The sequence below is a fragment of the Podarcis bocagei genome, assembly GCF_964188305.1.
Source record: "Podarcis bocagei genome assembly, chromosome: 5".
Lineage (NCBI taxonomy): Eukaryota > Metazoa > Chordata > Lepidosauria > Squamata > Lacertidae > Podarcis > Podarcis bocagei.
Window position 1 is genome coordinate 73,218,295 of NC_138129.1, and position 24,050 is coordinate 73,242,344.

At 42.7% G+C, this 24,050-nt stretch overlaps 1 protein-coding gene across 1 annotated transcript; it reads left to right on the forward strand.

The window, feature by feature from the left end:
• LOC308586870 (calcium-activated chloride channel regulator 1-like) lies at positions 1 to 23,378 on the forward strand (the record flags this gene model as incomplete). The annotated part of the gene is made up of 14 exons (XM_081193989.1): positions 1 to 153; positions 3,364 to 3,504; positions 5,973 to 6,123; positions 7,009 to 7,120; positions 8,686 to 8,854; positions 10,024 to 10,245; positions 11,984 to 12,208; positions 13,273 to 13,450; positions 14,688 to 14,794; positions 15,995 to 16,219; positions 17,067 to 17,337; positions 18,258 to 18,422; positions 19,922 to 20,161; positions 21,957 to 23,378. 14 exons carry the CDS (start codon positions 1 to 3, stop codon positions 22,514 to 22,516), a joined length of 2,919 nt encoding a protein of 972 aa, XP_081050115.1. The 3' UTR covers positions 22,517 to 23,378.
• Positions 23,379 to 24,050: the final 672 nt, after the last annotated feature.

The window sequence follows — 24,050 nt, forward strand, 5'->3', positions numbered from 1 at the left end:
ATGATGATGAATTGTCGGCTTCTGCTGGCATTGCAAGTACTGCATTGGGTGGCAGGTACCATGGTAAAACTCGACAACGGTGGGTTTGAAGACCTGGTCATTGCCATCAATCCTAGGATACCTGAAGACGACAAACTTGTTGAACACATAAAGGTGAGATGGCTAAATAGTTGTGAACATGTTTGATTAGCATCTTACCCCTCAGCGACTGTGATAGACTGCGAAAATGCACTGTGCGTTTTATGAGTGTAGGTTTCCCCGCAACAAGGCTCAGACATACCGTAAATTTCGCTCCAAAACACGCACTTTTTTGCTCCGAGAAAGTAAGGGAAAATGCCTGTGCGTGTTAAGGAGCGAATGCATGGATCAGAGCCATGGCTGCCGTCAGTCAGGCAAAGCGTGAGCCACTTACACGCTCTACGAGGCTCTCACTTTGCTTTCTTTAAAGCGACCTGGAGCCAGGAAGGAGGGAGGGAAGGAGAGCCATAGCAGCAAAGCCGGCAGCAGCCGCTTACACGGGAGGGAGAGACGCTAGCAAAGGTCTGCACGCTCTCTAAACAGAGCAATGAGGCTGCAGAGAGACGGCAGGAAAGATAAAATTTAAGCAACCAGCAGCAAAATAAAACCAACCTCGAGCTCTGAGCCACGCAGTGAAAACCAGGAAGTAAAAAAAAAAGGCTGGGGAGGGCATGAGGGAGAGGGGAAAACTTCGCAAATCCCCCGCGTCTCAGCTGATCGGCTGGGATGGAGCAGCTTGTTTTCAGGCAGGATAGATTTGAGCAATGTCTGGGTCCTAGTGCCCCTACCGCTTTTTTGTGCTCCATTCTATGGCGAATCCCCTGCAATCCAAGTCCTCCTCACTTGCTCAAATCTATTCCGCCTCAAAACAAGGAGCGGAAGGAAAAGGCTGCAAACTGTTAAATGGAAAAAAAACCCAGGCACAGGGCAAATACCTTAAGTATACCTTTAAAGCAACAGTGCTCTTTCCCTCCCTCCTCCCCGTGGAAAAGCTCCTTGTCCCTTGAGTTCTTTTCCTTCCCTCCCCACTTAAAACGTGGTTACAAAGCATGGATCCACATGGATCCTCAGGATTTTTGCATTGGGCTACCCCAAACTCACTGTCAGATCACATGTCTGTGGCCACAGCATGAACCATAAAAATCATACATCCACTGTTTCATTTAGAATATTTTTTCCTCGTTTTCCTCCTCTAAAAACTACATGCGTGTTATGGTCAGATGCGTGTTATAGAGCGAAAAATACGGTATATGGCCGCTGCAAGAAAATAGGCTGTCTTCCCCCACAGGCGCATTAAAAATATATATTTTAAAAATCTGCAAAACTTGCAGTGACTCCAAACCTTCTGATCCTTCCCTCTTGTGAACTGGTGCCACCATTTTGGCTCTGTAACGTAGGAGCCAACTCCTAGGGGACAAGGTGTCTTCAACTCCCCCAGTAAAATATTTGAGGGGGCCAGATACACCCCCCAAGTTGACGGGCTTTGCCATTGAAATGATGTTTGTGTGTTGCATATTGTGATTGATTATGTGGGGCAGGACTTATCTGCCCCCCCCTATTTTATTCGAATTGGCACCCCTGCTCTATACATGCATTGGTGCTCACACCCTGAGTGCTGAAAATAGAGGGAAAGGGAGAGATAGATTGTGAAACAGCAACGGACTTCCTGAAGGACCACATGCCTTCCTCTGTGTGGTTTTGTTTGTGTGCCAGAACGCTGCCATGTACTTGGAGGTGAACGTTGCTCAAGTTTTGACACCGTGCATTTAAAGCACAGCCAAAGCACATTTAAAGTGAATTCCCCCAGCTTTACCTTTCCCATTCGCGAAGCTACTTGTTCCCAGCACTTTTAATTAGCTACAATATGCAGAAATCTTTGGGGTCAAGTCGTGGGCTTTAAATGTGCGGTGTGACTCTGCAGATGTAAAACACCCCATCAATTAATAAGAAATAAATAAGTAATAAGTTGCTTGCAGATTTTTACAAAAGTAACTCCGCTGACACACTTGGGGGCCGGGAACGGAACCCCCACGCGAAATGGTCATTGTCTGAACTTATGTGTGCTGGTTATACAATTTTATTGTCTCAAACCCCGTGAGAAGACTTTTGAAATCGTTTAATCGATTGGTAGTGCAAGAAAAAAACAAAATTGATTATGAAAAGGCGCAAAAGTTTTGGTTTTTACCAAAAGGTTTAAACACCACATGGCATATTGGTTGAGCAGTTGGAAATCCTTCAAATTATCTAGGATTATAGGTTTAAACTAATCAGAGCTCTGTGAGGCACCAAATTTCTGGAGATCATTCCAGAAGTGGGATGCCACTACCAAGAACAGCCCTTCCCTCCACCATCACTTGACAAAATGGCTACCACTTTGGAGAAACAAAACAAAAATGTCTTTAACAGGAGGTAATTTACCCAAAAGTTTATCAAGCACAACTTTTTTGCAGGAGTTGTTCTTCTTCCTGCGTTGCCACCTACTCCTGCTAGTCGATTTACAAGTTCTACTTCTACAAAACAAAAATGTCTTTAACAGGAGGTAATTTATCCAGAAGTTTGTCAGGCACAACTTTTCGCATAACTTTCCCCTCATACCAGGGTGGAATCTACACACATATAAAAACCGTTCTGAAAATGCTTTTGAAAAAACACAAACCAACGTTTTTTTTTAAAATACATTGAATTTTCCATAAGGCTCACCTTCGCCATCTAGTGTCACATTGTATATTGCACTTGAAACACACTTAAAACGTTTTATTTGCAGCTGTGTAGCTGAGTCCCAGGTGTAGTTTTGCATGCTAAAATCCTTAAATGTCAGGCTGCAGTTAATGACACAGGAGTATCCACACAAAAAATGTGCCCGATGCAGGAATGTGCAATGCATCTACTAGCCCAGGGGTTAGCAAACTTTTTCAGCAGGGGGCCGGTCCACTGTCCTTCAGACCTTGTGGGGGGCCGGACTATATTTTGAAGGAGGAAAAAAAGAACGAATTTCTATGCCCCATAAATAACCCAGAGATGCATTTTAAATAAAAACACACATTATACTCATGTAAAAACACCAGGCAGGCCCTACAAATAACCCAGAGATGTGTTTTAAATAAATGGACACATTCTAATCATGTAAAAACACGCTGATTCCCGGACCGTCCGCGGGCTGGATTTAGAAGGCGATTGGGCCGGATCCAGCCCCCGGGCCTTAGTTTGCCTACCCTTGGAGAAAGGGATTTAGGGAAAGAAAGATGGCAGAAAAGACCAAAGGGCACATTCCATAAAACCAAATGCAGATACTGTACTAGTCACTGACAGACAGAGGTCTTTCCTTTCCTTTCCTTTCCTTGTTAGGACATGGTCAAAGAGGCGTCAACGTATCTCTTCAGTGCTACACAACAAAGATTTTACTTCAAGGCTGTAAAACTTGTCATTCCTTCAACATGGAAAGACAAAGCAGAGTATCAGAGAGTAACTACAGAAACCTATGACAAGGTAGGTCCAGGGGAATACTTTAAACTGCAAATGTACTTGTAGTATTTTTTTTTTTTAAAGAAAAGATTGGGGGCAAATGGAAAGATCGGAGGGAAAAATAAATACAGAATAAGACTATGCCATCACTTTTGAATGCAACTGAGTTTACTTTTGATTGAACATGGATATCAGAGAGTAACTGCACAAACCTATGATAAGGTAAGTCTAGGGGAATTGGGCTGCATAAAATATATTGTTCTTACAGATGTGATAATGGTCAAGGCTAGATTAAAAATGGTTGGGGACCCTGGTGCGCTCCCAAAACAGGACTCCCTTTATCCTCAAAGGAATGCATGAAATAAGGAACTGGAAAATATATTTTGAGAAATCTTAAATACCGTACTAGCACAAGTGGCTGGGCCTGGTGAAATTTTAATTCCTTACCCCTACGGTTATGATTCATGGGTTCCCACTTAATTTTATTTTGATTTTAAATGTGATTTGAATTGTATTTTAAACTAATTGCTTGATTTTGTGTTTTTAATGTATTTTATATATTTGGTGTTAGCCGTCCTGAGCCCGGTCTCGGTCGGGGAGGGCGGGGTATAAATAAAATTTATTATTATTATTATTAACAAATTTGTTATCGCATATGCTGTTACGGACTACGAAAAGTACTTGGAGCATTTGCCATTTCACAAGTCAGCACCTTTTGGTGATCCTGAGCATTTTTCATTCTTTAAACTCACTTCTCATTGCATTTGCTTACTTTCGAACGTCAATTAGTCACGAGTTCTTGGCATAGCCTCCCTCACATGGCGGTTGTGAAGATTTACGAGGCATAATACGCTCATAATATGCTTGTATCATAGGCATCAAATGTTGATTCCTTTAACCCAAGTGATGGATCCTTGTAAAGGTCCATCTATTTTGGAGATTAGAACAGCTCCAAGGCTTCAACCACTCTTAACCTAGCTTGTTGGACTCCATGTCTTCTTTGATGTACAGAGCAACACCACCTCCAGAATGCTCTTGCCTGGCTTTCTTATAATGTCAGTATCCAGATATAACCATGTCCCACTGTCTCTCTGCATTCTACCTGACATCCGTTATGCCCACTCCATCAACACTATCCTCTAAGAACAAACACTTCAACTTGCCCATCTTGGCTGGGATACTTCTAGCATTAGCATATAAACACTTATATACAGTACCTCTCTGAGATACTCTTGTTTTAGCCTACAGTTCTTTGGCTCCCAAAGTTATGCTTTTGGTATCATCCTGCTTGCTCTTAAGTTATAAGGGCTCCTTATGTAGAGGTTAGAGAACATTAGGTGCTTATTGAGCATTTTTGTTCTGAAAGGGGTCAGCAAACTTTTTCAGCAGGGGGCCGGTCCACTGTCCCTCAGACCTTGTGGGGGGCCGGACTATATTTTGAAAAAAAATAAAAATGAACAAATTCCTATGCCCCATAAATAACTCAGAGATGCATTTTAAATAAAAGCACACATTCTACTCATGTAAAAACACCAGGCAGGCCCCCACAAATAACCCAGAGATGCATTTTAAATAAAAGGACACATTCTACTCATGTAAAAACACGCTGATTCCCGGACTGTCCGTGGGACAGATTTAGAAGGCGATTGGGCCGGATCCGGGCCTTGGGCCTTAGTTTGCCTACCCATGGGTTATACGAACGTTCATCTTGATTTCTATGCAGGGTATTATACATCTTCCTGTTGATCATTGGTCCACTCCTTGTTTCTCAACACATTTCCTAACTGCAAAAAGCTGTTTCAAAACAAACTGATTTATTGTGCTAGGGTGACAGAGCACTTCAACCCACTTCACTTATACAGATCAGAATTTACGAATGTGCATTTGAATTTCTTTCACAAAATATAGACAGTCTAGAGATCTGGACAGCCTATAATTGTGACTATGTATACATTCACTGACAGTAACCCTGCAGTCCGATGTGCTCTTTACTGAGTGTAAGCCTAACTGAATATCAAGACTTCTTTCTACATCTACCTGCATAGTATTAGGCTACACACTTCACAAATTGCACAGGTACTTATTCAAAAGATGATCTCAGCTGTTTTAGGAGAATACACTATTAGGCTATAACTTCTTTTAAATGTGCATTGTAACCCTTGGGCCAAAATCTGTGTACAGTGGGACCTTGGGTTACAAACACTTCAGGTTACAGACCCCTCTAACCTGGAAGTAGTACCTCTGGTTAAGAACTTTACCTCAGGATGAGAACAGAAATCATGCAGCAGCAACAGGAGGCCCCATTAGCTAAAGTGGTACCTCAGGTTAAGAACGGTTTCAGGTTAAGTTCGTAACCAGAGGCACCACTGTACTGTATTTCTGTTCAGAATCAAAATCACCGTATAAGATTAATCACCGTATAAGATTAATATCAACAGTATTGGTTGCTTCTTTTCTCTGTGATCTTTTAGCCGTGTTCTGTTTTATTTCAGGCCGATGTCATAGTGGCAGAACCTTTCGCCAAATATGGAGACGATCCCTACACCTTGCAATATGGCGGATGTGGGGAACCAGGGCGATACATTCATTTTACTCCTAACTTCTTGACCAACGGCAATTTGTACAATGCTTATGGTCCTCGAGGTAGTACCTGTTTTTATTATTATTATTATTAAAATGTGAGTCAAGGTTTCAAAAGATAATGCTTTCTCAGGAATTCCATTAACTCCTTAAATGTAGTTGCTTACTTACTCGAAAACCTCCTAATTTGTCTGTAACGGATCAGCAATATTTCCGTGTCAGATTCATCAGAACATATTCTAGTCACAACGTCTCCTTTCTTGAAGCTAGTTGAACATGCTCCCATTCCATTGTACCACCTCATCCCCTCAACCTGAAGCCATTAATAAATTGGCTTTAAAACGACCATAGCCAATAATACCCTGTGCTGTGAGAGCTAGAGGCTCACAGGTGAAGCCCAGCAATATTCCATCAAGAAGTCAAGTCAATGGTTTGAGTCAGAAACTCAAGGTGAGAGTCCATGACAAGGTCATGAGGCTGTGCTACAAGATGTCAGAAGAAGGAGAAGAAAAAGAAGAAGAGTTTGGACTTGATATCCCACCTTTCACTCCCCTTAAGGAGTCTCAAAGCGGCTAACAATCTCCTTTCCCTTCCTCCCCCACAACAAACACTCTGTGAGGTGAGTGAGGCTGAGAGACTTCAGAGAAGTATGACTAGCCAAAGGTCACCCAGCAGCTGAATGTGGAGGAGTGGGGAAGCGAACCCGGTTCACCAGATTATAAGTCCACCGCTCTTAACCACAACACCACTGCTGGCTTGCACCGTGACTGAACTGAAGCCTTATAGACGTTGATGGGAGGGAAGGAGGGACTTTTGAATCAGATCAAAAAGTTGCCTATCCCTTTCATAGTTATTTAATTGCTTGTGTGTGTGTGTTGTACATTATATGTTTCTTCCCCCCGCCCCAAAAAAGTGTGTCACATTGAGCTTTGTCATTGTCTTCCACAGGTAGAGTCTTTGTCCATGAATGGGCTCATCTCCGATGGGGTGTCTTTGATGAGTATAACAACGATGCACCTTTCTATGCTACTGGAGGAGACAACTTGCCTGAAGCCACAAGGTACCACCCCATACCATCCAGTTATTGTCTAGACTGGATTAGCCTGTAATTTGATGATATACAGAAGAGACTTTTCATTAGGGGAAAATGCTGCAATGTCTTGGCAGACAGCACCCCCAATGAGTACCTTTTTTCTCCTCCCCCCGCCTATTTTGTAAGAAACACGTTTATTGAATAACACAAAAGCCCACCACCACCACATTCCGCAACAAGAGTTTTCAATTCATTGAGAAAAGGCTGCGTCCGAAGTTACTGCCACTTCTGGGAAATGTTGTCATGCCCCATGCCATGCCCTCTTCCTCTGGCTTTCAGGATAGCAGCTTTGCCCCTTCCAGCCCCAGAGCCCTGGTTTTCGTTCTCCGTACTTCTCAGCATTGGCACATTTTTCAGCATATCGGGCAAGATGAGGAATCGGGTTTTGCTCCCCCGAATGTACACCTGCTCTAGATGTGCCACACAGCCATCTCTGTAGGTCACTGTCATGTTGCCCACTACCTACTTTTCCTTGCCCATCTCCTTATCAGCTGCAGTCTTCCAAGCACTCATGCATCCCATGAGAAGGCCTAGATAGGGTGTCGAGAGACCCCTTGTTACTCCATTAAGCCTTCTTCCCATTGTTCATATCAAGGAGTTCTTTGGGACAATAGCAGTTAGCACAGGCATAGGGCCAACCTAATCAACACCCCTAGACGGTCTGGTTGCAACTGTTTGCAATAGGTAAGTCTTAGGATTGCCATATTTCAAAAAGTGAAAATCCAGACCAAAGATTGTTGAGCATTTTTCTTGGGGGTGGGGCGGCAAAGTTTGAGGGAAATCACCAAAAAATCAATACTTCCGATATGGGCTTGCCATACACCTGGGTTTTTCCAGACATTTTAGCCGCTTGCCGAAAATTCTGCCTGGATGCCATTTTCGACAGACAAATCCTGGCTATGTCTGATGTATGGCGGCCGTAGTCAGTCTTAATCATCTCCCCAGCCAAATCCAGTTGCTGCTGCTGCTGCATCGTCGTCGTCATCATCATCATCATTATTTCTATTGTTATTGTTATTTTAATTTATATCCCATAGCAGCAAGGCCAGGAGTGAATGACTGATCTAATCTGCACACAATAGTCATTTATGAAAAAAGAGACCTCTCCCCCAAGTTGATTATTCTGTGTAAATTACATCACTTTAAAAAAAAATTGAAATTGTTATTAGTCCAGAGGTTCACATTATCACCACAGGAAGAAAAATGCCTTAAAATGGTACAAAAGTCCCTGTTTGCAGACCCATATATTTGTGACATAAAATGCTTGTCTGGAAGCAACCTATATGACTGAGGGCTCATCATCACTTCCACTCGTGCCACGCCACTCAAAAGTGGATAAGCTCTTAATCAAACTGTATTATATCCACATTACTTAGAATTCTACAGTCCGATCTTCTGGGAGTGCTGGTGGGCGTTTTAGCAACTGTGGCATGGACAACAACAACATAGCATGCAACCATGCCAGCATGTAATTGCGTATTTCTCGACTTTTAAACTGGCTGGCCATTATTTGTTTCTGTTATATTGATTAGGTGCTCGACGGAGTTCACTGGTCAATACATATTCCCACTTGATGGCAAGCAATACAGACGTTGCAAAATTGATCCCCAAACTCAGCTGTTTGAACACGGATGCGTATTTTTCCCAAGCAGGCGCCAAGATACTGCAGCTTCTATAATGTATTTGCAAAGTATCCCTTCGGTAAGTACGACAAATCTCAGTTGGGATCTATTCTTCTCTGGTGTCTGCCTTCAAAAACACAAGATTTTTTTTTGCTAAGGAGGTAGGCAACCTCAATGTCCGTGTTTAAGGGGGGAATGGACTGCAGGAGCCCAGAAAAAAACATTTCACAGCAGAACGATGCACACAGAGTCACACCCCTTTTGACTTTTTAAACTTTTGAGGTTTGCCCAGGATTTCTTCTACTCCTGCATACACCAGGGATTTCTTGTGTTATCTTATATCTCCCTCTTGTGTTGTGCCGTTGCTATTTCAGCCACATGAGCACTGAGACTCCCCCTTGTAGTGATGTATGGACATTGTGACGTTAACATATGAGAGTGCTGGAGCTGAAATAGTTAAACAATCAGAACCCAGTTACCCAATAGTTACCCAATCAGAACCCAGTTACCCAATAGTTACCCAATCAGAACCCAGGGGGCTGGAGTCAGAGGGGCTATAAAACCAGCTCTGGGAGGGGCGAAGGGAGGAGACAAGTAAATATCTGAGAGGTGGTTTAGTGAGTGAGAGCAGGTAGTGGAAGTTATAGGTCTAGATAGGCACCCCATGATTGTAATTGACCGAAACCGTTTATGAAACCACACACTTGTTAAACTGCAATAAATAAACAGAAGTTTATGTTCCAATTTAACCCTGACTGGACTCAGTATTGTACCAGGTAGGGCCTGAGTGGTGGCAGCGAGAAATAAAGTGGTGGCACAGGGATAAATAGAAGGTGAAATGTCTGGGGAACCTGTGTGATCGCCACAGACATTAACTTGTGACATGGGAAGTGAATGTCTGTTCAAGCCCTGGGAGGTCAATAAGCATAGCTGTCAACTTTCCCCTTTTCTTGCGAGGAATCCTATTCAGAATAAGGGAATTTCCCTTAAAAAACAGGAAAAGTTGACAGCTATGTCAATAAGTAAACTTGAACAGACTCTTTGGAAACTCTTTTCATTGCATTTTTGTGAGGTTAAGGGCAACAGACGTCTAGAACTAAAAATCCTCTGAACACCCTGTAGCCTTTTTTTGTCTGTGTCGATGAATGTCAATCTTTGCAGCACCTCTTCGTAAGGAACAGCTGCCATGAAGTAGGAATTGCTAATGAGGCTGTGATCTTGACCTGTCCTTCCCTATCTTTTATTTAGGTTACTCAGTTCTGTGACAAAAGCAATCATAATATTAAAGCAACAAATTTGCAGAATAAAATGTGCAACTACAGGAGCACCTGGGAAGTAATTATGAACTCTCCTGACTTTGCCAGTTCATCTCCAATAACGGTTCCCCCACCTGATCCCACTGTCTCCTTGCTGAAAAAACAGGAGAGAGTTTTGTGTCTAGTGCTTGATGTTTCCGGGAGCATGGATGCGGTAAGTCTTCTTTCCATGTTCAGAAGATCTATTTTGAGACAGTTCAAAAATTATGGTATTCATGTCTATAGTGAAAGCAAATGGACACTGAGGTCTAGCTCCAAGGGCCTTCTGGCAGTTCACTGCAAGAAGTGAGGTTACAGGGGACCAGGCAGAGGGCCTTCTCGGTGGTGGCACCCTCCCTGTGGAACACCCTCCTGTCAGGTGTCAAGGAGATAAACAACTATCTGACTTTTAGTAGGCATCTTTAGGCAGCCCTGTATTGTGAAATGTTAATGTCTGATGTTTTACATTTTTTAATGTGCTGTAAGCCACCCAGAGTTGCTGCGGAAACCCACCCAGATGGGCAGGGTATAAAAAATAAAATCATTATTATAAATGTCATTACAGCATTGACATTTCTGTAGTAAATGACACTCTATAATAGGAACACTGGGGACGCGGGTGGCGCTGTGGGTAAAACCTCAGTGCCTAGGACTTGCCGATCGCATGGTCGGCGGTTCGAATCCCCGCGGCGGGGTGAGCTCCCATCTTTCGGTCCAGCTCCTGCCCACCTAGCAGTTCGAAAGCACCCCCAAGTGCAAGTAGATAAATAGGTACCGCTTTATAGCGGGCAAGTAAACGGCGTTTCCGTGTGCTGCGCTGGTGCAGGCTTGCCAGAGCAGCTTCGTCACACTGACCACGTGACCCGGAAGTGTCTCCGGACAGCGCTGGCCCCCGGCCTCTTAAGTGAGATGGGCGCACAACCCTGGAGTTGGACACGACTGGCCCGTACGGGCAGGGGTACCTTTAATAGGAACAGTGAGGCTCAATTTTGTTGTTTCTCAGTTGTAGGGAACCTTCAGCCTTCCACATACTGCTGAACTACAACTCCCATCAGTCCCAGCAAGCATGGCCAGTGACCATGGGATTTGTAGTTCAGCAAACATTCATCACACTTGGTCTACCTGATTATATAAGTTTATTTGGATATTTATCCAGCTGCGGTAACAAATCCATATAGGAGATGTGCTGCAGGGAAGGGCAATGTGGCCGTTGTGTGCCAGAGGGCAACCTCAGTCACATTCTGTGTTGGTGCAGGGAACCCAGAGCAAGTGATGGATTATGGGAGATGGTAAACACTGGGTAGGGGAGAGACAGAATGGATGAAGCATGGAAGAAGGAAGGGGGAAATTCAACTGCAAGCATTTGGTTGAGATATCTAAAGAGATCAATCAGGTCTTTTAGGATTCTCAATAGGACAGGAAGCTTCAGCAGCTACCCATGTTCTGGTGATAATCCCTGAAGTGGTTTCAAGAGACATGGGAATCATTTGACTGAAAGTCAGGGTAAAGACCATCTAACTAACCAAACAACTGCTAAGCAAATAGAAACGAGATTCTGTTAACTGAATTGGTATTTCCATATATAACATATGGAAATGTGTTCAGCAGCCACAAAAATATTATAGGAGAAATATTATTTGAGAGCACAATTCACGGGACAAGCCCCATTTAAATGAAAGCTGCTGTTGTGCACCTCCCATCCATTTCAGAAAAATTTCCAGATGGATTGCGCCCTGAATCACAACACGGATGAGGTTATTTGGATACTCTGAAACATTATCGATTTGTCTATATTCATGAATGTTTTGCTGATCACTATACTTACAAATTCAGGGAATTTTTTTATTTACTTCTCAGAATGCACTGGCAAGTCTGTGAATGCTGTTTGTTTTTTAATTATTATTCACATGCAGAGCAATCGCATTGGTCGGCTGAAACAAGCTGCAGAAATATTCATCCTGCAGATTATTGAAGCGGGATCCTGGGTTGGGATAGTCGCGTTCAACAACAGAGCATCAGTTCTGACTGGCTTGAAACAGATCAGTAGCAACAGCATGAGGCAAACACTTGCAGACTATCTTCCTACCTCAGCTGGTGGAGGAACCAACATATGTTCTGGAGTGCAGTCAGGATTTCAGGTGAAGGAGAAGAAAAAAATCTAGATTATTTTATTCCTATGCTTCTGTTTAGTCGAGTAGCCAGATATAGAAGAAGGCAGGGTTGCTGCATATAATAATTGTGTTCTAGGGGGCATATCAGGTCTCATAAAAGCCAACAAAACTGAAATTCAGTGCAGACAAGATAGAGGTGCTGTTAGTAGGTGGTTTGCTGCCTGGGTAAGTGGTGTTCACTTGAAAGCTCAGGTTCATAGCTGAGAGCCAGTGTGGTGTAGTGGTTAAGAGCGGTAGACTCGTAATCTGGTGAACCGGGTTCGCGTCTCCGCTCCTCCACATGCAGCTGCTGGGTGACCTTGGGCCAGTCACACTTCTCTGAAGTCTCTCAGCCTCACTCACCTCACAGAGTGTTTGTTGTGGGGGAAGAATTGCTTTAGTTTTCCAGCTCACCAATGTTTACAAAAATGAACATATTACGTACAAGTTTGCATGAAATGGAATCTATTATTGAAAAACCTATAATCAAGATGCATAATCAAATGGGGGGAATTATATTGGGGGGAATGCATTATATTACGAGAAAATGCAGTGACCACTGCATATAAAAAACACGTCTATTAAGAAAAAATTGCACTAAAATGCTGAATAATTTTCATGAGGAATTTTTAAAATAAAATTCTGAAATTGCTGCATAACTGCAGAGATTGAAATTTAAGAATATAAAAAAGAGAAACTGTGAGGGCTGATATTGACAGGTCTTCTGTTCCTAGGAATGGATTTTAGGGGAATGCTATGGCAGTTGTTGTGGAACAGCAGCTAGACAGAGGAGTGAGCAACCCAATTTGCACATATTTTCTACCCTTTGAAAGTAGTGAAGTAGCAAATACTGTTTCTCCCTTAACAGTAACATATATGGCACCGCAGTCCACTTCTGTTAGAGGTACGAAATTAATTCACACATATGTCACAGAGCAGCAACCGTACAACATACTTGCAGAGCTTTGTAGCAGTTATGTCATACACTTTAAGTGTGTGCCCTTCTACATTACTAATTGTTGTTAATTTTTCAATCCTTTTTTTCCATACAGGTCTTTTTACAAAAGTATTCAACTACAAAAGGCTGTGAAATTGTGCTCTTGACAGATGGTGAAGATAGTACTATAACCTCTTGTTTTGAAGAAGTTCAAAATAGTGGGTCTATAATTCACACCATTGCTTTGGGACCAAGTGCTGCAGAAGAACTAGAAAGATTGGCAGACATGACAGGTAAGTGATTGAATGAAATGTCTGAGTTTTACAGGAGTCTTCTGTGCTACTTAATGCCAGCTGCTGTCTTGCAAAAAGTTTGTTTTACTTCAGACACACACTGTCCGCAGCAGTATTCAGAGAAGCCTCTCTCAGCAGCAATTCCCCTCATACAGAGAGAGAGAAGACAGAAAAGCAGTTAAAAACAACAGTTACAGTCATACCTTGGTTCTCAAATTTAATCCGTTCCGGGAATCCGATTGGCTGCAGGAGCTTCCTGAACTCAATCGGAAGCCATAGAAGCCGCACTGAACGTTCAGCTTCCAAAAAATTGTTCAAAAACTGAACACTCACTTCCTGTTTTTGATCATTCGGGAGCCGAAATGTATGAGTTCCAAGGTGTTTGGCATCTGAGGTTCCACTTTACTTGAATAACAGTCACAACACAATGGAACGCCTCTCACATGTGACTCACAGTCATCCAATCACATGAGAGAGCTACAGCCCTAGGAAAAACCCATGTTAAAAACACACAAAAATTTAATATGAATAAATATGACTATTTCAGGAAATTAAACCATGATCCTTAACAATCCCAAGTCCTATTGCCGTATTTACTCGAGTCTCATACATGTACGTCACCAAATCTAACGCACACCTCAACTTTCAGAACCTTGAAACAAAACAAAAAAAATATATTTGCTGGCGAATGTAAATGTGCTGTCGAATCTAATACGCACCTTCATTTTTCGCAATGTAATTTGGCCCCAGAAAGTGAGCATTAGATTTGAATAAATGTGGTATTCTGTCATTACGGCATTTGTGAGGATAGAACGCCATATTGAAAATGGGGAGACCGAGGTTCAGCCACAAAAGCTCACTTTGCACTGTCTTTCAGCAGACTTTTTGTGAGGATAACATTGGAAAGGGTCTTTGGGTACTGGGTTAGGTGCGGTGGTGAGATACAAGGGTAATTAAGAAATCTAGAGTTTCCTTCCTTCCGCTGAGTTAAGTGGGCTAAATTTTCCTTAGCCACTCCAGTTGCTGCCTATGACCACAAAACACAAACACCTTGGTGGGTGGCATTCTATGAAATAAAAAGCCCTAGTGCAAGAATTAGTGATCGTTCAATAAAATTTTCACCATTCCCCCCCACCCGCACCGTGTAGTCGCCACTACAAGGCATCATACAAATCTAATTGCATTTTATTCCACCTGAAAAATTCTTCTAATTATTATTATTTCAACCACATTTCAGGAGGTTCAAAATTTTCTGCCACTGACAGTTTGGATTCCAACGGCCTCATCGATGCTTTCAGTGGAATTTCTTCAGGAAGTGGAGATATCAGTCAACAATCTATTCAGGTTTGAACTGCAAAGATTTGAGTGCATGCAGCAGTCTATCATCATCATCATCATCACTATCACTATTATTATTTGCTTAAAATTACTAGGCACCATACAAGAATTAAAGTCAACACAGAGTGAAATCAATTATACAGCCCACATTTTTCTATTATTGAACATGGGGAGGAACAGGTATTAAAAGAATTAAAAGAGAAGGGCTAACAGCCAAAATGGATTTTGGCAGAGCTGAAACATTTCACAATGTACCATTCTGAGTTCAAATGAATGTGTAATATAATTCATTTTTCTTTGCCTGGACAAATAACAAATTGGAGAAGAGGTTTCATTAGGAAAATAAGGTAAAGGTAAAGGGACCCCTGACCATTAGGTACAGTCGTGACTGACTCTGGGGTTGCGGTGCTCATCTCGCTTTATTGGCCGAGGGAGCCGGCGTACAGCTTCCGAGTCATGTGGTCAGCATGACTAAGCCGCTTCTGGCGAACCAGAGCAGCACACGGAAACACCGTTTACCTTCCCGCCGGAGCGGTATCTATTTATCTACTTGCACTTTGACGTGCTTTCGAACTGCTAGGTTGGCAAGAGCAGGGACCGAGCAACGGGAGCTCACCCTGTTGCAGGGATTCGAACTGCTGACCTTCTGATCGGCAAGTCCTAGGCTCTGTGGTTTAACCCACAGCGCCACCCGTGTCCCTCATTAGGAAAATAGTATATGACAAAAGTGTTTCTTTAAAAACAACAACAACAACATGGTTCCAGCCCAGCTACCCATTGCCAAAATGTGGAAACTGGAGATTTGAGTTGCCTCATCTAGCATTGTCCAAATATTGGCTGGCCATTTCCAAGGCTGTTGAGGTAGAGGTGCGATTGTTTCCACCTGTTAAACGTAGCTGCTTATCTGCCTTCCTCCATTTCTTTAACATTGAAATATTGTTAGAAACTAAATTTATCACCACTGGACAAACCAATATCTGTATGGGGCAAGACGTATCATGTCATGACTGTACCAGCACTTTTATTAATGGCTGAGTATTGCGTATTACTTGTCCAGCAGAACTAACCACTGTGAAGGCACCTTCTAAACAATGTACCACCACTCATTTCTTTACATCTTATGAAAGGAAATAAACCATATGTATTCAATTTATAAAACTTTTCAGATACTGTATACTTATTTCTCCCCCCTCCCCCCACCAACAGCTTGAAAGTAGAGGGCAAAGCGTCGGTTCCCAAGACCAGCTGAATGGTATTGTAACCATTGATAAAACAGTGGGGAATGACACTTTCTTTGTGGTGACGTGGGGCACATCCCCACCGGAAATTCTGCTCACAGATCCCAAAGGAAGAGAGTACACTGAAAAAGACTTTGCAGTTGATAACACCAACGTCCGAACAGCTCGCCTCAAGATTGATGGAACTGCAGAGGTAAAAACTGAGCTCTTCTCAAACTTCTCTATGTGTCGAACCATGACTAGGAATGTGCCTATTCCTTTTTGAAAAGGGAGAAATGACTGTAGCTGTGTTAGTGAAGGGTTGCGTCACTACAGCAAATTATTTAAGAGCCATTCACTACTAATCCTTACAACATTTAACATTCAGTTGCTTGTCTGAAATGATAGTTTCTGTGCAACTGACCAGTTTATTACTTTATCCTTTATAGGGCAGAATCTCACAGAATAATCATAGAATCATCGAACTGTAGGATTGTAGAGTTGGAAGGGACCCCAAGCATAAACTAGTCCAGCCCCCTGCAATGCAGGAATCTTATGTTATATCTATACTATTAGGCAGTCCATTATACCATGCGAAGTCTGAGGCCTTTGTTGTTCTGCCTGATTGCTCCACTTAGGGCAGCCGCGACCTACTTTTATGCCTGGGGAGCAGACCCGAGGGAAGACTGTGTCCCTCAGGTCCTCTCCCCAAGCCCTGCCGCCCAGGCTGCCGCAGATTGGCCGATTCAAACTGCGGGCCTACTGGTGCCCGTGATGCTCTGTTGTGGCCAAGAGGGAGCGGCAATATTGGGCTGTGGAAAGATGGCGAGACTCTGCAGGTCTAAGGAGGCACCACAGTGGACCGCAACTGCCACTCACTGTGGAAGGAGTAAACGAGCATTATATGTCCAGCTTGACGCTGCTGCTAGTACCTTCTGCACTTGTAGATATATATTTTGTAGAAAATGTCATCCATCTTTATCAAAACACAACAATAACCAAAGGAATGGAACTGTATTCACAAACATTACTTAGATATGCAATATTCTTCTATATTTCAGACAGGAGATTGGATTTACTCAATTCAGAATACATATTCAAATGCTCAGGTAATATCGATAACAGTCACAACTAGAGCAGCATCTGTCAATGTGCCCCCGGTGATTGTGAAGTCCTTTATGAATAGTGATACCAATAAGTTTCCTAGTCCGATGGTTATTTATGCGGAAGTCAGCCAAGGATTCTTACCTGTTATCGGTGCAAAAGTCATAGCCACAGTTGAACCAGAGACTGGAACACCTGAAGAGGTGGAGCTTTTGGACAATGGTTCAGGTACGTTTATTTCGAAACGTTATGGGCAGTATGCATTCTGGATTTTTTTTTTCCCCCTGAAGCAGAATATTAACTCATCAAATCTAGCATCATCTAAGTTGACATTAGTGGATTCAAAAGCTGATCTTGGCTGTTCATCTTTCGCAGTGGAAAATTCATTCATTCTTTTCTGATAGAGTACATACATTGCAACCAATACCAGTTGTATGTATTTGGCTTTTCCTGTAGCATGTGACTTGCCTTATCTGCATATGTGAACTGGAACCGTTATATATCAAGATCTCAATCTGGGCTCCCTAGTTTCATCAAGCCGTGCAAATCTGTCAAATGTTGGTATCACAGTTGGATCGTATGGAGACCTACTAATGTTTGGGAAAACAAAAACATCTTTGTCTGGTGCTGAAACGATAGCAAGATTGGTGCCTAGTGGGCCTTCCTGGGAGAGCATTACATAACTGTGAGCTACTACAGAGAAGGTCCACTCACTCTTTGCCAGCCTCCCAACTTCCCTCAGAAATCACACACAGGGAAAGGAACCAGATGATGATCTCTGGATCTGGGTTAGTTCATATGGGGAAAGGGAGTCTTTAATTTTGATAAGTGTCCTGATTTTGTTAACTGCTTGGCACTGCCAAAAATGGAGCTTGTCAGGTATATGGCAAGCTACAATAATGCTGGTGTGTTGTGTTGTGTTGGTTACAACTTGTGTTGGCCTGTGAGGCACAAATATTAAAACATTGGCCCCTTATGATCCTATATTACAGAGATCAGAATCAAATATTCAGCTATTTCCATTAAAACAGCCACACACATTGCAAAATGAACACCTCCCACATAGGTAATGTAGGGTTTTGTTTTTTTAATGACCAGCAGTGAGAGGTGAGCTTTGGGATGTTACATTTTTATATCTGTGTATTCAGGTGCTGATCTTATCAAGAACGACGGGATCTACTCCAGGTATTTCACATCACTCAAAGGAAATGGCAGACACAACCTAAAAGTGCGTGTCGAAGGAAAAGACAAGGTTCTTAAACGGTCCCGTAGGCAGAGTCAAGCTCTCTATGTACCAGGTTTCACAGAAAATGGTAAGCCTGGGTTATGAAATAGCTTTACTGGTGGTATGTTAGCCCTGTGATTCTCAAAATGTGAAATTGGGAGTCTTGGGAGTAACATAAGTTTCTTTCTGCTATTACCTTCTTTATAAAGGTCTTTATGTAGATCTGGACACTTGAGCATACATTTCTGATGCATGGGTGCATATATGTGCCCATAGTCTTCTATCCTATAATATTCTGGATGTGTTAATCGAATGCGTCATTGAACCAATGAAACAGCTCCCTAACTCTTACAAGGCTTTAAAATATGACTGTGGTATCCTTCTTTTGGCTAACACTTTTGGCATTTTAGATTCCCTTCTGTTTCTATTATTTGCCAGCCCAAAGTCTAGATCAGGCACGTCCAACTCCCAAGAGACTGTGATCTACTCCCAGTATAAAAAAAATCTGTGATCTACCCACTGTCATTGGAGAGAGGAGGAGTGTGGTTGGACATGCCTGGTCTAGATCAAATGGCTTTATTTTCCCCCTAGCAACTCTAGGCAACCATGGTGGAATCTACACACATATAAAAAACCCCTGTGAAAATGCTTAAAAAAAGAAAAAGTTTTGAAAAATGCATTAAATTTGGTGTAGCTCACTGTTGCCTTCTAGTGTCACATTTGTATATTGCACTTTATATTTTAAATGCTTTATTTGCAGATGTATAGCTGGATCCACATATGTAATGCATTGATGCTATGTGTGGGTGGGAAAGAGGCACGTGATCCGTTTGCCCACATAACTGTGGTATTTTTCTGCATACAGCAGCTTCAGCGTAGGGGAAGCAGCTCAGTGTAGGAATGGAGGTGGATCCGTATTGAGAAGGTGGTTATAATAAAGTGATTTTAACGTCTTAAATTTATCTGGAGGTGGGGACACACACACACAATAGGTATTTACCCATTTTTATTGTTTGTTGTTTATTCTCAGCCTGTTACTATACTCAGCAACAAACAAAAAACTAACATGTGGCGTGGTAATCGACGAAGCGCTAAGCAAAATGTTCCCCCTCACAAAGATTTCTCCTTGTGCAAGACAACGTTCAGCCAGTGTGGTATAGTGGTTAAGAGTGGTAGACTCATAATCTGGTGAACCGGGTTCGCGTCTCCGCTCCTCCACATTCAGCTGCTGGGTGACCTTGGGCTAGTCACACTTCTCTGAAGTCTCTCAGCCCCACTCACCTCACAGAGTGTTTGTTGTGGGGGAGGAAGGGAAAGGAGATTGTGAGCCGCTTTGAGACTCCTTAGGGTAGTGATGAAGCAGGATATCAAATCCAAACTCTTCTTCTCCTCCCTCTTCTCCCCCTAAATCTGTCTGCATCTGGAGCAGATTTGGGTATGGTGAGAAACAGGCATGGAGTGGGGGAAGAGGGAGACATCCCAGTGTGCTGGCAATAATTAGCATAAGTCATGGGTTACCTGTATACCTGATCTGCCTATCAGCTGTAATGTACCTCATCTGACATATCTTTCTACCTGCTTTTGTAGGTACTATAACAATGAACCCCCCCAAACCTGAAGCTAATGTGAGCAAAACTGAAGGAGATCTGGGAAATGTCACCAGAATTGTATCCGGTGGTAGTTTTGTAGTATCAGGACTTTCTCCTAGAGGTAGTCATGATGTTCTTCCACCCTGTAAAATCACCGACCTTGAGGTACAGCAAACTGGTGATGGCGGATTCCTTCTCTCCTGGACAGCTCCTGGCGATGACTATGATGTGGGGAAAGGTAAATGTGGGGTTCTGCTTTAATCATTCAGTAAGGACTCTTTGAGAAATATTTAAATTCCGTACTAACCTGGTTGGGGGGTGGAGAGCCAAACAACAGTTTTAGTTACACTAATTTCATAGGCATGTAATACTGTACATCAGGGTCTCCCTTGGACAGCTCCATTAACCCTTCAATGTCCCCAGCGACACTCAATTTTTATTTTTTCTAATTGATGTTTTTGGCCTTCTGTTGTTGTTGTTTGGTGGGAGGAGGGCTGCCTGTTTCCGGCATTGTTGCTTCAATTTTTAAATCCGTATTTTGTTCTCATTTTAAGACATGTATATGTTTTGCCATCGTCCGTCACCCTACCCCACCCCTGCCCCAGGCAAGGCAGATGAGTAGTGCAAGGTTTTATTCTGTGGAATAGCGTACCCTCCAACATTTTTCCACTGAAAATAGGGACATCCTATTCCATAATGATAATTTTACTATTTATACCCTTCACATCGGACTGGGTTGTCCCAGACACTCTGTGCGGCTTCCAACATACAGTGGTGCCTCTAGTTATGAACTTAATTCATTCCGAAGGCCCGTTCTTAACCTGAAACTGTTCTTAACTAGAGGCGTGCTTTCGCTAATGGGGCCTCTTGCTGCTTCTGCGCAGCCGGCACACGATTTCTGTTCTCATCCTGGGGCAAAGTTCTCAACTCAAGGTAACTCTTCCAGGTTAGCAGAGTTTGTAACCTGAAGCATTTGTAACCTGAGGCATTTGTAACTCAAGGTACCACTGTATATAAAAACATAATAAAACATTAAACATTTTAAAACTTCCCTATACAGGGCTGCTTTCTGATGACTTGTGGGTCAGATAACTCCATACCCTCCAATGTTTCTCCAGTAAAAATAGGGACATCCTAAGGGGGGTGGGGATGTGGGTGGCACTGTGGGTTAAACCACAGAGCCTAGGACTTGCTGATCAGAAGGTTGGAGGTTTGAATCCCTCAATGGGGTGAGCTCCCATTGCTCGGTCCCAGCTCCTGCCAACCTAGCAGTTCGAAAGCACGTCAAAATGCAAGTAGATAAATAGGTACTGCTCCAGCGGGAAGGTAAACGGTGTTTCCGTGCGCTGCTCTGGTTCACCAGAAGCGGCTTAGTCATGCTGGCCACATGACCCGGAAGCTGTAAGCCGGCTCCCTCGGCCAATAAAGTGAGATGAGCGCCACAACCCCAGAGTTGGACACAACTGGACCTAATGGTCAGGGGTCCCTTAACCTTTAAGGAAGAGTGGGACATTCCTGGAGGGATCAGATCAGAAACTGGGATGGCGTCTGCAAATCACGGACTGTCTCTGGAAAATAGGGACACTTGGAGGGTCTGAAATAGGTACATGTTTTTGCATTGGCAAGGAATTATGGTGAACTTCGACAAGCCTAAGCAGCAGCCCGTGTAAACTAACAGTATGTTCTGGAACATTCTCCAGAGTCCTTTGCAGCAGGCAAAGACGTAGTGGCGGGTGTGCATTCAAAGCCAATGTGGTAAGAGTTCCCTGAAGGCAGGAAGTTTGAAATGCACAGAAAGCAAATTTGGGCATTGTTATTCTTAATCCGTGACTGCAGACATAGATCTTGTGTGTTCTTTAATTCCCAATGTCTTCTGCAACACACAATGATGCAATGGGCTGGTGTGCAATATTCTTAGGGTTCCTGGAGGACAGGAAGTTATGCACTGAAAGATAGGCTTGCCACTGTTTCCTTGATCCATGTTTGAAGATGTACATCTAACACGTGCCTGTTGTGGGTCCTTTATTTTGCAGCTGAAATGTATGAAATAAAGATGGGCGAAAGACCCTCGGAGTTAACCAATGCAACTTTTGATAGTGCGACTCCCGTGGACACTGCTGGCCTGATGACAGAAGCTGCTGGGGTCAAGCAATCCTTTCACTACAAGCCGGTAAACTTCACAAAAGAGAATGGCACCTCCATCTACTTTGCCATTCGTTGCATTGATGAGAGCGAAAACGTCGGAGAAATATCTAATATAGCCGGAGCAGTCGTGTTCCTTCCTGCATGGCCAAGTTCTCCTCCTCATCCAATCACCATTTCCCCTACTCCAGCTGACAATTCCATTATTTCCCCTACTCCAGCTGACAATTCCATTATTTCCCCTACTCCAGCTGACAATTCCATTATTCCGTCTAGTCCAGATGACAAACATCCTGGCCCAGTTGACAAATCCACAATTATAATTGTGATAATTGCATGCATTTCTGTAATTATTTTTTTGGCTGTTGTAGGTATAGCAGTTTGCATTCTACGTAAGCGGAAATATGGAAATTATGTGACGACGACTACCAGTACTACTGTTGCTCCTTGAGCTCTTTTTATATATATATAAAAAATAGCCACTTCTTCAACAACATTTCACAATACGTCATATATTGCCAACACAAAGGAAATAAATGGACAGTATAGTTATATCGTATTGACGTATCGTTACAATTCAGATGAAGGGAAGTGGATAAGTTGTAAATTATACTGAGTTGTATTCAGAGTAGAGTGCTCTGTTGTACCCCCAGAAGAAGAAGAAAACACTGGTAGTAGTATTTCTTAGCCTCTTTACACATAAAAATGACTTACAGCAAACACAAGAAAACCTCTCCCAAATATATTTATACAATTAAAAGGCAGATCTAACAATTTCTGTCTCATCAAAAGAGGCCACAAATACTTAAAAATCCTTAGTATTTTGCCCTGTTTTATAAGATCTTAGGATTGTTTGTGCAACAGTTCATAATTATTTTTATAGTGGACTCTGGCAAAACTTAACTGGAAAGCTCAAGAGGACAAGAACTTTAAAAAAGAATGGGGAAAATATAATTAACTTAGGAGACCATTGCAAGCAGATGAAAACATTAGCAGGGTTTTAATCTTACTTGTAAGGTGACTATGACTATGGACAATTCAGATGGATTAAAAAAATGTTGATAAAAGTCTCATATGCAGGTGTAAATGTTGACATTGGGACCCATAGAGGGGGTGGGGGAAGTCTGGAGATTCAGAGGAATTTTTTTATATGGATTTGTAATTGTTTTTATTTGGATTTGTAATTGTTTTTCATATTAATGCTTAGAGAATTTCTATCTTGATTGATTCTATGCCAGGCTAAAATATCCTTGTTGTTTTGTGTGTTCAGACCTAGAAACCTCCCCCCTAAATAAATTCACACATGACTCAAATTTTAGTTTTGGTTTTTGGCAGAATTTAGTGTAAGTATGCTTGAACATTTTTAAGGATTGTATGAAATGTATGTTTGTATGTTTGTATATGTGTATTAATGATGAATTTAAATTAAATAAATAAATAAAAAAGAATTTAGGCCACAACTTTCTTGATTACAGAAAGTGACTGGTTGCATAGGCTCTGGTTCGACTGGCTCCCTGCACTCTTGCAGGCAGCGCTGACCCAGGGCGCCAGCATAGGTCAGCCAAGGGTGAACACCTGGGAAGGTGAAAAGCCGGAACAGACTCTGTTCACCACCCAGATGCCCCCCTGGACTCAGGTACGGGCACAACCCCCTCTCAGGGGTTGACCAAACCAGTTGAGTCCCTGGATTCTTTTAATGGAATACCCTTCACATAGGGATGGCAAGAGAATTCTCCCATCCCTATCACCTGAACCAGAGCCTATCCCGTACCCGTAGAAGAGGAGGAATCACCATCTTTGTGCCTTTTGGCCCTGCATTTGGAGCGACGACTCTTCTGCCGCTTGCCACCGGATGACGGGACCCTGGGCATCAAAAGATCCTCCTCAGAAGAGTGGATGTAGAGCACCTCTCTCAAATGAACCAACTGCACCTGAACGGAACTAAAAACATGTGAGGTGCTAGACTGATAAGAAGTTCCTCTCCC